This window comes from Vicugna pacos, chromosome 1 (genome assembly GCF_048564905.1).
Source record: "Vicugna pacos chromosome 1, VicPac4, whole genome shotgun sequence".
NCBI lineage: Eukaryota > Metazoa > Chordata > Mammalia > Artiodactyla > Camelidae > Vicugna > Vicugna pacos.
Window position 1 is genome coordinate 63253137 of NC_132987.1, and position 14804 is coordinate 63267940.

General features: G+C 36.7%; 1 protein-coding gene across 5 annotated transcripts in view; it reads right to left on the bottom strand.

Moving 5' to 3' along the window:
* Positions 1 to 14804, bottom strand: part of DRC9 (dynein regulatory complex subunit 9) — a 32440-nt gene that overhangs the window by 8577 nt on the left and 9059 nt on the right. For 3 of the 5 annotated variants that reach the window (XM_072963830.1, XM_072963836.1, XM_031683585.2), the window contains exons 5-8: positions 13608 to 13736; positions 11759 to 11840; positions 3951 to 4112; positions 2871 to 2945 (exon numbers count right to left, since the gene is read on the bottom strand). In XM_072963830.1, the coding sequence (XP_072819931.1) occupies positions 2871 to 2945; positions 3951 to 4112; positions 11759 to 11840; positions 13608 to 13736 (448 nt within the window). Of the gene's footprint in view, positions 1 to 525; positions 624 to 2870; positions 2946 to 3950; positions 4113 to 11758; positions 11841 to 13607; positions 13737 to 14804 lie in introns of all 5 variants that reach the window. The other 2 variants (XM_072963850.1, XM_072963859.1) reach the window with 1 other exon arrangement.

Here is a 14804-nt window from a genome sequence, read left to right on the forward strand (position 1 = left end):
TTTGAATTCTCTCCTCCACATCATAGCAGGGAAGCTCTGGCATCTCTACTTCATTAAATATGGGCCACGGTTGAGACCAAGTTTCAGTTAACCAACTAAGCAAACTGTTAAGAGTTACCTCCAGCTACACAAGCTGACACATTATATCCAGAATCTCTAGTAAGTATATCATATCAATAAACTTGACTCAATCTAGTGTTGAATTCCACCCTCCTTGGTCTAACACCCTTAGAATCCGTTCCCATATATGGCCCCCAGGTTTGGACCAATAAATATCAGCAAAGTCTTGTAATTCATTTGGAGTGTGAGCTATTTCCTTCTGAGTTATCTGTCAGCATGGAACCTGCTGAGATTTGACCCTAGTGATGGATCCATGGAAAAAAAGGGGTGACTGCACTAGGTCTTGAGTGAACATCCTTTTTCAAGGCATCTGCCTCAGATGAAATTATCATAGAGTTTTCAGAGAAAGGCTAATCTCCTCAGACACAAGAAGGCAGGCTACTTCTACTGGCAAGAGAGGCTTACAGTGACTTAGAAGTTCAGGACTGTCAATTATGCACCTCTGAGTCCAACCAGATGTTCCCATTCCGAATTGCAGGGTCCCATTCTTTCCCAATGGTGCCCTAAGTTGCATATGAGAAACTTGGCATGAATTCATGTGTAATACTGACCAAAATACCATTAAAACTAAGAATAGATGCTGTACACCTGAAACTAACATTGTGAATCAACTACACTTCAATAAAAAATTTTAAAAACCCTAAGAATAGAAAAATGGTGCCTCATTATCATTACTACTAATCAGCATTACACTTGACATTCTGTCTACACAGTAAGCCCAAAATGGAAATAGACATATAAATAATGAAAGGGAAAATATAAAATTGTTATTATTTGCAGTCAATAGGATTTTCTACGTAGAAAATCCAAATGAATCAACTGAAAAATGATTAAACCTAATATGAGAGAACATAAGGAATCTAGAACAATATATGAAAATGAATAACCTTTCCATACCATGCACTTAGAGACAGGTCCACTGACAGGATGGTTACCTAAATTTTGGTGCATCCCCTCTATGGCATATTATAGCAATTGTACTGCTTTAAAAAAAAACATTAAAGATAAATTTTTGAAAAACAGTGTCTCAAAAAAATGTATAATCCAATTTATGTCAAAAACAAATATAAATAAATAAAAACTAAAAACAAGTAAGTAGGTACATACACAAGTATATATATGAGAAGAAAAGATATGGAAGAAATCTGTGAAAAAGGGAATGATTAAGAGAGCGTTCACTTCTTAAAATCTATATATTTCTATACTGTTTCAAAATTTTCATTAAAAAGTATTATGCACTGTTTGTGTTATTAGGCTGAAGATCTGGGGAACAATGACTTCATCCAACATCCATTTATCCACCAACTCCTCCGATTGTTATCAAATACCTGCCATGTTCTAACACTTGAAACAGGTAACATGAGAAATAATTGTTAATTTGCAGTGGTACAGAACTCTGATTCTAATAGCCTACTGATTTGTTTTTCAGTAAAGGTCTGTGAGATAGCATCTAGAAATTCTTTTCTTTAACTATAAATTTGGACTTGTTTACTGAAAATTCATTAGCTTTCTCAAAAGCAGGGTATATTATGAATAAGAAGGAAATTTTTTCCTTATTCATCCAACAGGAATATTTTGAAAGGCTCTATTCACCTTGGTTTGTTATTAGTATTGGAAATACTAATTAAAACCATTTCAGTCACATATAATTCACACAAGAAGAAGTAAAATGAATTAAATAATTGGGAGTTCGAGATTTGCAGATACTGACTGGTATATATAAAATAGATAAACAAGTTTATACTGTATAGCACAGGGAACTATATTCAATATCTTATAGTAGCTTATGGTGAAAAAGAATATGAAAAAGAATATATGTATATTCATGTATGACTGGAGCATTGTGCTGTACACCAGAAATTGACACAACATTGTAAACTGACTATACTTCAAAAAAATTTTTTTAATTTAAAAATTAAAAATATGAGTAAATAAATACATAGGGAAATTGTCAATTCTAATAGTAGGCAAAAAAATGCAAATAAAACAACTCATTAAATTAGCAGACTTTAAAAAAAACATCTAAAACAGCTGGTTCTGTTGAGGATACCCTGAAATTAGTGCCTGCATACGTTGCTGATGTCAGCGTAAAGGAGAAGGTATTGGCAATATTTACCCAGAGTCACAAGGTACCAGTCTCTCTGAATTAATAATCTCATGCTTGAGATTTACTTTCGTAAATAATTGCAATGGAGGAAACAGTTATTTGGACAAAGCTTTCACTACTGCATTATTTATAATAACGAAACTTAGGAAATAACCAAATCCAAATATCCAAAACAAAGAGTAACAAACCATGGCAAAACCATTCCATAGAACATTATAAACCATTTAAAATTATTTTACAAAGAGACCATAATAAAATGAAAAAATGAGTGAAAAAGTAATTGGCAACTTTAAGAAAATTTTCCCTCATGTAAGAATATGTGCCTTTTACAGTTTAATAAATCAATAAAATTTACTTAAAAATTATGACTATGAAGCAATATAGGAACAAGAAAACAGTTTCTTATATAATGCTAAATGATAAACGTAGAGGACAAAATTTTACCTGTACTCAAATTACAGCTTTTTAAAATATTTATCCAGATAGATAACTCTGAAAGAAAACATGGGCTTATACAGCTCATTTATTAGGCTAGTAGAATTACGGTTGATTTTTCTTCCTTGAAAAAAAAGATTTTTTTTTTTTTTGCTGTCCTTTGGTATTTAACAAGGGGGACACAAACACGTCAGTTTCAGTGACCCACCTGCTGCTCCTTTCTAAGGAACATTTCGATCTCCACATGAATCCGGTTCTCTTCTTCGGTTTTCGACCTCAGTTTCTGTGGGAACAATAAACCAATATCAGAAATTCTTCCCAGCAGGGCTGGAAATGAGTTCTCAAGATCAGAGGTGTCGCTGTGACAGTAGCACAGGTTTTCTTTACCAGCTGGGACCCCAAGAATTCTACATTATTGCTCCAGAGTGAAAATTTCATTCCCATTCAACTCAATTCCTGCTCAAAACATGGCTGAGCCGGGTCTGGCACTGCGCTAGACATATGCAAGTGCCCAGAACAAAACGACCATAATCCTGTTGCCTGGAAAGTCGTGTCAATTTAAGGAGAGAAACAATGCTTCAAGGGCTTAAGTTTCGCAGGCCTACAAAAGGAAATTCCAGAGTGTAAGGAAAAGGTTTGTTGTCATAGCCTTAACCTGCACTTGGGGAGTAAACTTTCAAATACGCAGGGGGCTCAGAGAAAAGTGTCCTCCTGCCCATAGATGACACACCCTACTGATGTTTGCTCCTTCTCGCCGACCTGTTGTTCTTTTAGCCAGTTAGCTTCCCTCCTCTAATGAGGGCCTACCCTTGTTTCTTTCTCCTGATACTTTTACTATGACTCCTTAAATTCTGTTGAATGAAGGGCAGCTCTTCGGATTTTGTATTTCTTAACGGAGGGTTAAAAAGTACTGGTTGGGTGAAGAAAGCAGCAGCAAAAACCTGCAGTTACTGAGTCTCTTGTTTCGCCCTCTCCCTGTAATCACCAGAAGTGGCAAGTGGTTTTATAAAATAAGGATTAAGTGACCAAGAGAAGAAAGTACAACCAATTTTCAAAGTCATTACCAAAAACCAAGAGATGTAGGCCACAGCCCATCAGAATCTCTGCTCACAAAAAACCAAGTACTCATTCTGTTTTTGTTTTTAACCTCAAATGTTAGGGTTGCTGGGGAGAGAGAGCAAAGCTCAGGAAAGCCCCCCTCTCCCTCGTCCTCTGTCGGCTGAGGTAGTATCAGGTGCGCCAGCTCGAACACGGTCTTACCTGGTCCTTCCTAATTAACAGGGATTACCTCAATCTCTTCCAGCAAGTGCTCCTCGGTTTTGCTACATTTTTTCTGGGTCTGGGAAATCTGCAGTTCAGTATTTCTCTTCATATAGCGATTCTCCATGTTGGTTTTTGCCTTCATCTCTCGCAACTGGTCCTTGAGGTGAGCAATATATTCATTCCGGCTCTGCAGAGGTAAGACCGGGTTTCTAAATTAAAATAAGTTCTACCTCCATTCAGTTCAGTCAGTGGCTTAAGCTTACCTTTTGTGTTTATAAATCAACAAGGATTTATTCTTCTGCTATTACACTATGGGAAATTTAGCCAACAATCATTGATAGTATGAATGAAAATGACAGATGAGAAGTTCTAAGCATCAGGACTGTGCAATTCTTTATTAGGTACAATACTTGGGCTACTCTGTGGCTACACAGATTTCCCAGTACTATCTCATTTTGGTAGAAAGAGCACTGGTCCAAATGATCAAAAGACCTAACTTCCCACCCAAGCCCCCCAGCTGTGTGAATTTGGCCAAGTTGGTTAAACTCTCCAAGTCTTACCTTCTTTAAAATAGAAAGAAACATTAATAGCTACCCTGCCTGAAATATCCTAGCAAGTAATTATAAGGATTAACTAATAATATGTGTAAAAAACACTTTGCAGGTTACAAAGTGCTTGGCAATGTCTTTTCTTTTTTTAAATTGAAGTAACATTGGTTTATAACATTGTATAAGTTTCATGTGTACAACATTATATTTCTGCTTCTGTATACAGCATAGCATGCTCACCAACAAGTTTAGTTTTCATCTGTCACCATACAGTTGACCTCCTTTACCCATTTCACACTCCCATCCCCTTCACCCTCTGGTAACCACTACTCTATTCTCCGTATCTATGTGTTTGGGTTTTTTTTTTTTTCGGTTTGTTCATCAATTTTATTTTGTTTGTTTAAATTCCACATATGAGTGAAATTACATAGTATTTGTCTTTGTCTGACTTATTTCACTTAGCATAATGCTCTCAAGGGCCATCCATGTTGTTGCAAATGGCAAGATTTCATCTTTTTTATGGCTGCGCAGTATTCCATTGTATATATTACCATTGTCTATATACACCACATCTTTATCTACTCATCTGTTGATGGACACTTAGATTGTTTCCATATCTTGTCTATATGAATAATGCTGTAATGAACGTAGGGGTATCTTTTTGAATTAGGGTTTTCTTGTTCTGTGGATAAATACCCAGAAGTAGAATCACTAGATCAAATGGTAGTTCTATTCGTAAATTTTTGAAGAATCTCCATGGTGTTTTCCATAGTGGCTGCGTCAAATTACATTCCCACCAACAATACAAAGGGTTCCCTTTTCTCCATACCCTCGCCAACACTTGTTTTATCTTGCCCTTTTGATAATAAGTGCTTGGCAATCTTAAGGTCTCAAAATTCACTTAAAAAATACTTACTCAGTATCAGGCATTGAACTAGACACTAGGTAAATCATAAAGATATAAATACAGATGGTGTTTGCCCCTGTGGAGCTTACAATCTAGTGGGAAAGATGTAGTTAAAAGGAAACAAATATGTATAAACTTTTTTAAATGTGCAAAATGCTGTGAAAGAAAAGGGCAACAGGCTATGAGAGAAAATAACAATGGAGATCTGCATTGGATTGGATGGTCCAAAAACAGATTCTCTGACACCTAAAGGGTAAGTATGTCAGTCATATGAAAAGTGGGGTCAAGGGGAATTCTAAGAAAAAGGAAAAGTGTATGCCAAAGTCTTGAGGCAGAACTGACCCATGACTTTATGCTGATCTAGTTTCTTAAAGCAGTTGCCCTTACCTCATCCCACTGTCTCCAGCATGTATAAGAAAACTTTCCAGTGCTGGAGATGTCACTGAGGTATGTAGCACTGGGAGAGATTCTCAAAACAGGACACCAAAAAGGAGTTATTGCCCCATGGGGCCTAGGAATTCTCATTTCCCTTACATTTTGAATGCTAGACAACTGGAAATAGAAATAGGGAGGGAGGGAAGGGGGAAAGAGAGAGAGAGAGAATTTTTTCTAAGTTAGAAGCCTGAGCCTTCAAGGAGAAGGTTGGCTGTTAAAAGAGTCCTTCGCTTACTTCAGCTTTGACATGATTATTGAGGTTAGATGCAGTAACCATGAAGGATATGAATCCATCCCTACTCATTTTGACTGGTTATACAAAGAGCCAAAGGGCACAAAACTGGATGTCCTGGAACCCTAAAATCTTATGGCAACAGTGAGAGGGATCTTCCCAATGGTGCTCAATGATTTTGAGTGCAAACTCTTGTCTTTGACGGTTATACTGACCTACTATATTTTACTGATGGAGCAAGAGCATTTTGTGCCTTCTCCTTAGCAGGGGCTAATCACGGAAATTTGTTTTAGATCTGGGTTCACACGAATGTCTAGACTGGATGGCCCTATTCTGGCCAGTTAGCTCAGTTGGTTAGAGCGTGGTGCTAATAGACTGGATGGCCCCAAGCCAACTATAACACTACTAAATCTTTATCCTTTTGTTCTTCATTCAGCAGCCCCACTGCCATCTATGGTCATTGACTGTACTTTGGAAAGCTCAGTGCTACCTTGGAAGTTTTGCATGATATTATAACATTCTTGAACTGCTCACCCTTCCAGCCATACTTTTGTTTTTTCTCTGGCCACACTATTACTAATTTTTGCATGTTACATGGCTGTTTTCTCCACTCAGCCCCTCAGCTTTCTACATTCTTTGATGACTCTAATTTCCTTTTTTGGGTCAGATATAGAGAGAGAACCAAAGAGAACAGGTTGAGATGACTATGATGACCTCTAGGCTCCAAAATGGATTAAATAATTAAATATAGGTATAGAAAACATGCTTGTTAAATTTGGAAGCAACTTAAACCTGATAGTTGATATGTAAGAGACATCAGAATTCAAAACCCTGTTGATTATTTGAATATTGAACTGACTCCAAGAGGAAGCAAAGGTGAAACTAAAGTCCTAATTTTGGTTAGAAGAATCTTACAAGTTGAGGATTGTGAGGGCCTAACTTGTCTACGACAGCTTCATTAGATTACCCAGGTTCTAACATGAGTACCTGAGGTTAGGGTCCCACCGCTGGTTGCTATAGTAGCAGCATCGTAAAAAGGTGCCTGCCTTCCCCTGTGTTCTTTAGACTTCCCAGAGTCTTCCTTTCCCTGTGCTTCTTCTTCAGGATTTGTCATCAAAATCTCCACAATCGTGACAGCATATTGCCATACAATACTGTGAAAAGCATTTGGAGTGCTTCCCCTTTGTTTAGATTACTGCAATGTGTGGCACTGTATAGTGTTTATATAACAGGGGGGAAACTACCCCCATCCTTTGTTGTGGTTAGACATCCGTAATAGTGTGTACAGTTTTAGGCATCACATATAAGAAGGAATTTACTCAGAAGAGATCATCCAAGACAGTGAAGTGTGTGGGAATTTTATTACAAAAGGAAAGAAAAGAGGAAACTGGTATGATTGGAAAGGGAACAGTTCAAATAGCAATGAAAACAGTGGGTGGAATTCGAGCCTGGAACTTTAGAAGTTTGGATTTGATTATGCTTCCTCTGCATTTTAGAATGGGATACACTGTTTAGCTTAGAGTTTATTCATGGACTGTTACAGAATCATCCAGTATTCTTAGTCACAGACAGGCAGACAAATATAAATGTTAATTTAATACAGAACTGTATTATTTTCTGACTTTTGTCACTCTAATAGACCACATTTCCATTTTCCTTTTTCCATCCAACCAAAGAGGCAGCCTGAGGTATAAGGTAAGTTCCAAGTTCTCTAGTTTCCAATAATTCCAGGGACCAGTATTCTCTTCCGTACTTTGTGTTCAATTATGAAAACAGACACTACAAAGGGGAAGGTTATAGCTCAAGTGGTAGAGCACATGCTTAAGCATGCATGAGGTCCCGGGTTCAACCCCCAGTACCTCCTCCAAAAAAAAAAAATAAATAAGTAAAACTAATTACCTCCCCCCACAAAACAAACAAACAAACAAACAAACAAACAAAACAGACACTACCATTAAAAGCCTTTGGCTCACAGTATTGTGGCAGCCATCAGAGCCTTATTAACTCTAATTGGCTAACTACTTCTTTCCATTACTAAATCATGCTAAATCATTTGAATCATCTCTGAATTCAAATAACAAGTCGAAAAGTCTAGCTCTGAAGGCAGTTTGGGGATTTGGAAGTAAAGTTTGGTCTGCTATGAAAACCCACAAATATGCTGCACCAGTCCACAGACTTTGATCATGAAGAAAGTTCCAGACACCACTGACAACCAGGGTTATAATGGTGGGTGATGGTGAAGGCAGATCTTTTCTTAGTGAGAATCTTAAAAGGAGTTCATACAACTGAAGATCTCGGGCCTATAACCCACTGTTTCTAGGCTGGATCTTTGTTGCCTGCTCAGAAGATGGAAAAACAGAATGCTGCTTCAGTTCACTTATTACTATGACTTGATCATGATTTTACCATCACAGACTGTAAGCATTTTATATCCTCCTCTGTTTCTACACTGTCACCAAAGAAGGCCATACATTTGTACAGAACAGTAGTACAGGCAGGAATCTGAGTAATCAGAGGCCCACAGCAACAGCATTAAAACTATATGCCTTCAACTTGGCACAGTGTAATTGCAGACCAGTGTTGTATAACCTTATAAACATGAACATGATGTAGTACCTTCGGTTTTCCATATATACCATGCAAACCGTAGCATAAGAACAAAAGAGTGGTGTATCAGAGAAAGTATACTTTAAGGCAAAGAGTACTACCACACATAGGAATATTTTATAATAAGAGTCAATTCATTAAGAAGACTTAATAAAATCTTCAAACATGTTTTTCTGTTCCTTCTGCCTAAAACATTCTTCTCCTCCTCTTCACCTGGATAACTTGTAGATATCTTCTAAGTTTCAGCTGAAATACAGTTTCTACAGCAGTCCTTCCTTGACTAAGTTAAAGCTCCTTCTTCTATGCATCCATAACCCCCTGTACTTTGCTCTAACACGTAACATACATGTCATTTTTTTTAAACTCTGTGTATGTGTGAGAAAAAAGAGGTGCACAAAAATAAATGTATATCTCAGTTACCATAAACTAAACCCCCCAGAACAACCTCCCAGGATAAGAAACAGTATTTACATGAGCTCCTTCTTACATCCTTTCTCAATCACTACTCTCACTCTTCCCCAAAACTATCTACTATCCTTAATTTTATAGTAATTTTCTATATAGTTTTATAATCTAAACATTTATCCTTAAATATTACAGTTTAGTTTTTTGAACTTTCTAAGAATGGAATCATGCAGTATGTGTTTTTTTGTGCCTGGATTATTTTGCTCTACATTAAACTTATGATGTGGTAGCTATGGCTCATTGATTTTTAACTTTAGTGTTCTACTGAATATCATAATGTATGATAACCCTTTTGGTTTTTTCCATTTATAGCTATCACAGATAATGCTTTTTTGATCACTTTTGTACATGCACACAGATTCGATTGAGTACAGCTGCTGGGGCATTGGGTATGCCTAGTAACTAATATGCTTTGACAATGTTAGACTTTTTCCAGAGTGGTAGTACCAATATAAATGCTCAGTATTAGTGGATTAGAGTTCTCATTATACCACATTGTCACCATTTGGTATTACAAATTAGTACCAAATATAATATTAATATACCAAAAGTAGTTAACCTAATGGAAAGATAATTGTGTCTCCTTGTGGTTTCAATTTGCATTTCCCTGATGACAATTGAGCTTAAATATATATGTATATGTATGTGTGTGTGTGTGTGTGTGTGTGTATTCAATTTCTTTTTCTAAGTCTACTGCTGATGTATAGAAAAGATAAATTAATTTTTATATATTGACCTTGGTTTTCTTTCTTTTTCCCCCCATTAGTTTCATGAAAATACTACTCTACTGTTATCTGACTTTGTATGCTGATATTTGGAATTCTAATAGCAACCTGATATTTTTACTTTGTGACTGTGTCGTGTTGCCTGGGGACTTAGTAAGAAGCTCGTAAGGAAATTGCTCCCTCATATTCCAGTGATCTCCACAGACACTTTCACACACACAAACCTGCCTGGCATCCTAATTCCTGGCATCATTTTCTGACCCACAGGTCTCTAGTATCCATGTACTTCCTGTCTTCTTGTTTTCCAACCTTGATTTGACGACTGGTTTTTTAGTAACTCTGGGGATTTAACTTGATTTCATCTTGATAGCTGTTTTTTTGTTCAAGATTTGTCTTAGATCTTCTAGTCTTGGTTTATCTATTTCTTTGCTAATGATCAAAATATCTGAGTGATAGTCTACTTTTGTTTTACTGTGCCTGCATGTAACAGCTGAGACTGTAATCCAGGAAGGTAAGTTTCACAAGAAAGTGTTACCTGTTGTCTGGAAAATTTATTGTCAATAAATCTTTAAAGAAAGAGAAAAGTAGCTGTCATGGTAGCATGGGGGTGTTAACTGGCAGAGTGCCAAAGCTGAGGTTTCTTCTGATACTATTTAGTTTGGTGCATTAAAAGGAAATTAATATAAGTATCTTCTTTTCTGTTTGTTTGTTGTTTTTGAGGGGAGAGGTAATTAGGTTTATTCATTTATTTATTTTTAGAGGAGGTACTAGGGATTGAACCTAGGACATTGTGCATGCTAAGAATGCACTCTACTGCTTGAGCTATACCCTCCCCCCTAAGTATGTTCTATTTTAACAGTCAAGGCATGCAAGAGAAATTTTTAAGTAATGGTAGAGCTTTTGAGGAGAAAAAAGCTAAGAAACTTCTGGAAAAGTCTATTCATTAGAGAGAAAACCTAAATGCACACCAGTTTTTATGAAGCTTTGGGGGGGGTATGGCACAGAAATGGTTTTCAAAAAATGTAAGCTATAAACAAAGTTAATAGGGATAATAAGGTAAAATCAATACCAAAGGTACTTTAAAAATGATAATAGAAAATAAGAAAAGATGTTAAGCGATTTGTTCAGAAGACCTAGAGATAATGTTTCAGAAGAAAGGCTTTTTCAGACAATATTTTCCAAATATATTTTTCAAATATTCCTCTACCTTCTATGTAGGGAGTAATAAAGATTCCCTGATCTGAAGCATACATTTGTCCAAATAACTAGGCAGTGAAAAGCTGTTATTAGGCTATACTTCGTAACTTTCTAAACTGCTAATAGTGTTAGTTATCCTAATAGTACTAATTTCTAACTGCTTACATTGTAGCCCAAACATTATTTTGCAAGTCGCTTAAAATTTAGGATGCACTTTCTTATAGAAGTAAATTGGATATAAAGTTAGGTTGTAAAGACCATAAAAACTCAGTAAATCCACTCTGTACTTGAAATACAATACAAATGACATTATTAACCCTAACCATCCCGTATAAGGAGGTTTGTAATGTGCTTAACGTCCTACCTAGGACTACAGCCTCCCATCTGGGATCTCGGCACGTGGGAGGCTGCCTGAGACAAGGTCTCCTGAAGGGAAGGGGTGGGCGATGTGGCTGGATGGGTTGGGAGGGATAAGAACAGACTAAGAACTCCAGAGGGTTGGAGTCTCCCAGAGTTCTATTCTGGACATATTTGTATATTCCAGGCCAAATATCTAGTTACTCTCCTTATATTTTCAATAGTAAAGGCACCCCAGGATAAACAACAATTTCTTATACATAACTTTTTTTTTTTTTTTTTTTGCTGGAAAAGAATGACTTGTATTTAGTTGTTTTGTTTTAGCTCAGTAACTTTTGGTGTTGCCCAGATAATTCTTACCTGTACTTCAACTTGCTGTTCTTTTTTGACATTAAGTAGCTGTTTTTGAAGAGCTTTTATCTTTTTCCTTCCACTTTCCTCCCTAGAATAAGAATAAGAATAATGGGTGTTTAGATCAGTGCTTCTCAAAATTCAGTGTGCACAAGAATGTCCTCAAGGTTAAAAAATGATTCCTGGGTTCTACGCCAGAGATCCTGATCCAGTCAGTCTGGGACGGACCCTGGAATCTGCATCTCTAACAAGTTCCCAGGTGATGCTAATGGTGCTGGTCCGTGGAGCACACTTTCTGTAACTTTAAAAAAGACTGATTTGTTTTAGCAAATTGGAGGAGGATTTTCTGGCTTATTGGTGTTGTATCTAAAATAGCTGCTGCTGAAAAAGCTAAGAGAAAGAGAAAAAGGAATGGGCAAAAGAGGAATCCTTGCTATTCTGAACACCTCTCAATAACTTCATGAAGCAGTCTCCACCATTACCCGTATTTTACAAATGAGGAAAATGTGCATGGAGAGCGGCAGTAACTTGCTGTGGAGGACATGAGAACGTGCCTCATAGGCCTCCAACTACAGGGAATGTAAGCAAACAAGAGTCCCAGCTCTAGGCTCTGAACTTCTTCACTGTGTATGCTCTGAGGCCACACTTCCCACTCACAGCTCCCAGCCAGTTTTTGAGTGCAACAGTGATAAGGCAGTCCCTTCCCAGGAGATCCAGGACTTCCCTGGTGATTGACTTCGGCTCAAGGGCTCCCTGATGACCTTGCCAAACCATCCTTAGACTGCAGGGCAGTCTCTTCCACCCAACCTTCCCTCTCCTTCACTTAAGGTCAGTCCAGCAGTGAGTCCAAAGGCTCCCTCCCCATTTTCTCTCACATAGGTGTTTCCCTGATAAAATCTTTGCCTTGATAATCTCATCTTGGCATCTATCTCTCAGAAGACAGACTATCACATTTGCCATGGCCGCACAAATAGTAAATGGCAGAGCAGCATTCAAACTCAGTACTGTCTGAATGGGAACTTAACTACTTAATGTTGTTTCTGTTTGCTCTCAGAAACAGAATTCTGCTTATCTCCAGCAATCCATTATTTAGGTTTACAATGAAGTAACAGACTACAAGAAAAAACAAAATGAGAACTGTCTTGGCTTGGCCTGCTATTACAAAAATATCATAGATTGGGTGGCTTATAAACAAAGAAACTGATTTCTCACACTTCTGGAGGCTGTGAAGATCCAGGTGCTAGCAGATACAGTGTCTGGTAAGGATTTGCTTCTTGGTTCACAAATGGCCATTTTCATTGTCTCTTTACATGACAGAAGGGGAGCGGGGGCTTTCCTGGTTCTCTTTTATAAGGGCACTAATCCCATTGGCAAGAGCTCCACCTTCAAGACCTTCCAAAGGTCCCACCTCCTAATACTGTCACATTGGGGGTTAGGATTTTTAAAAATTAAGGTTGTGGAGGGAGGGGGCACAAATATTCAGTCTATAGCAACAACAACAACAAAAAAAACCTTATCACTAAATTGCAGCTAGAGAAATATTGCTACTCAGGAATTTTTAGAAAACATGAATTTAACTAGAATCTTGAGATTGTCATTGCCAAAACACAACTATAGATTATACGCTACCCAATTGTAGTACATATATTGTACTTTATATATTGTAGACACAAACAACTGAAGCCCAGAAATTGAGTTACTGTTCCCGCAGAACTAGGAATAGAACCCAAATTTCTGACTTCTAGTTATCTTCCCTAGAAAACACAAACTTGATTTGCTTTAGAAATTAAAGACTTCCAGTGAGAGTTTTACAGCACTTAAAATACAACAAAGCAAATAAACCTAAAATTACTCTGACCTGGCAGTGATATCATAGAAATGCATTTTGTTTTCCCTCTCTTTGCCCAAAGCTTTCAGAAGATTGATGAAAGTGCCTGAATTTTGCAACTCCTGCATGGTCTCAGTGATTACATCACTGAAAAATTGCCTATAAGGAGAAACAAAAAGGATGAATCAATAACATATATTTCCCTTTATTCACAAAGGGCTACAGAAGTCATACAAGTTAAGACCCAGAAGGAACATCATAACTAAGTTGGAATTATTCTTGATGCAAAAATAAGTTTAGTATTAGAAAATCTGTTAATGGAATTCATCAAATTAATAAAGACAAAAGGCTTAAAAAAAAAAGCCATATGATCATCACATCATTTAAAAACAAACAACAAAAACTCTTAGCAAACTAGAAATAAAGAGAAATTCCTAACCTGAAAAAAGTTTACATACCAAGGACTAACAGACCTGGAATATACAGTATGAAACTATGGGTACAACATTTAAGAACATGTAAAACTATATGTACTGTTTAAATAAAACAGTATATAGCTAATAAAAGTATTACAGCATGCAAGAGAATAATAAACAACAAATTCAAAAAAAATCTTTGTGGGAAGAGTGAGGGGACAAGGATCAGAGGCTTCAATTATATCTGAAGTATTTTATTTGGGGAAAATAAGCTCTAAAGCAATCATGGTAAAATGTTGAGATTTGGTGGCTACATACATAAATATTCATTATTTTATTCTTTATATTTTTCTTCATTTTTGAAATATTTCATAATATTGAAAAAGTTAAATCACTTAATTTTTTTTTTTTAAAGAGCTAATACAACACATTTTAGAGATGAGTAAACCCAGGCTCGGGGAGGTTAAATGACTTGCCCAAGGTCACAAAACCAGTTTGAGAAAGAGCTAGAACTATTTAATCCAGGTTTCCTGACCCCTAGTCCATTACTCTTTATGTATTCTCCTAGGTAGAGAGAATTTTTAAAACTGCTACCTAAATGTTTTGATATGGAATCAGCAAGAATTACACTTTACTATTTTACATAATAATTTATTTCCAATGGTTCACACAAAAAGATTCAATAACTATATTAAGAAAAAAGTACAATGAAGTCAAGAGATCAATTGATAAAATATGATCCAACATACTGGGAATGAAAGGACATTAACTAGATTGGACAGTTTATAAACAGGACCCTGTTCTATCATGT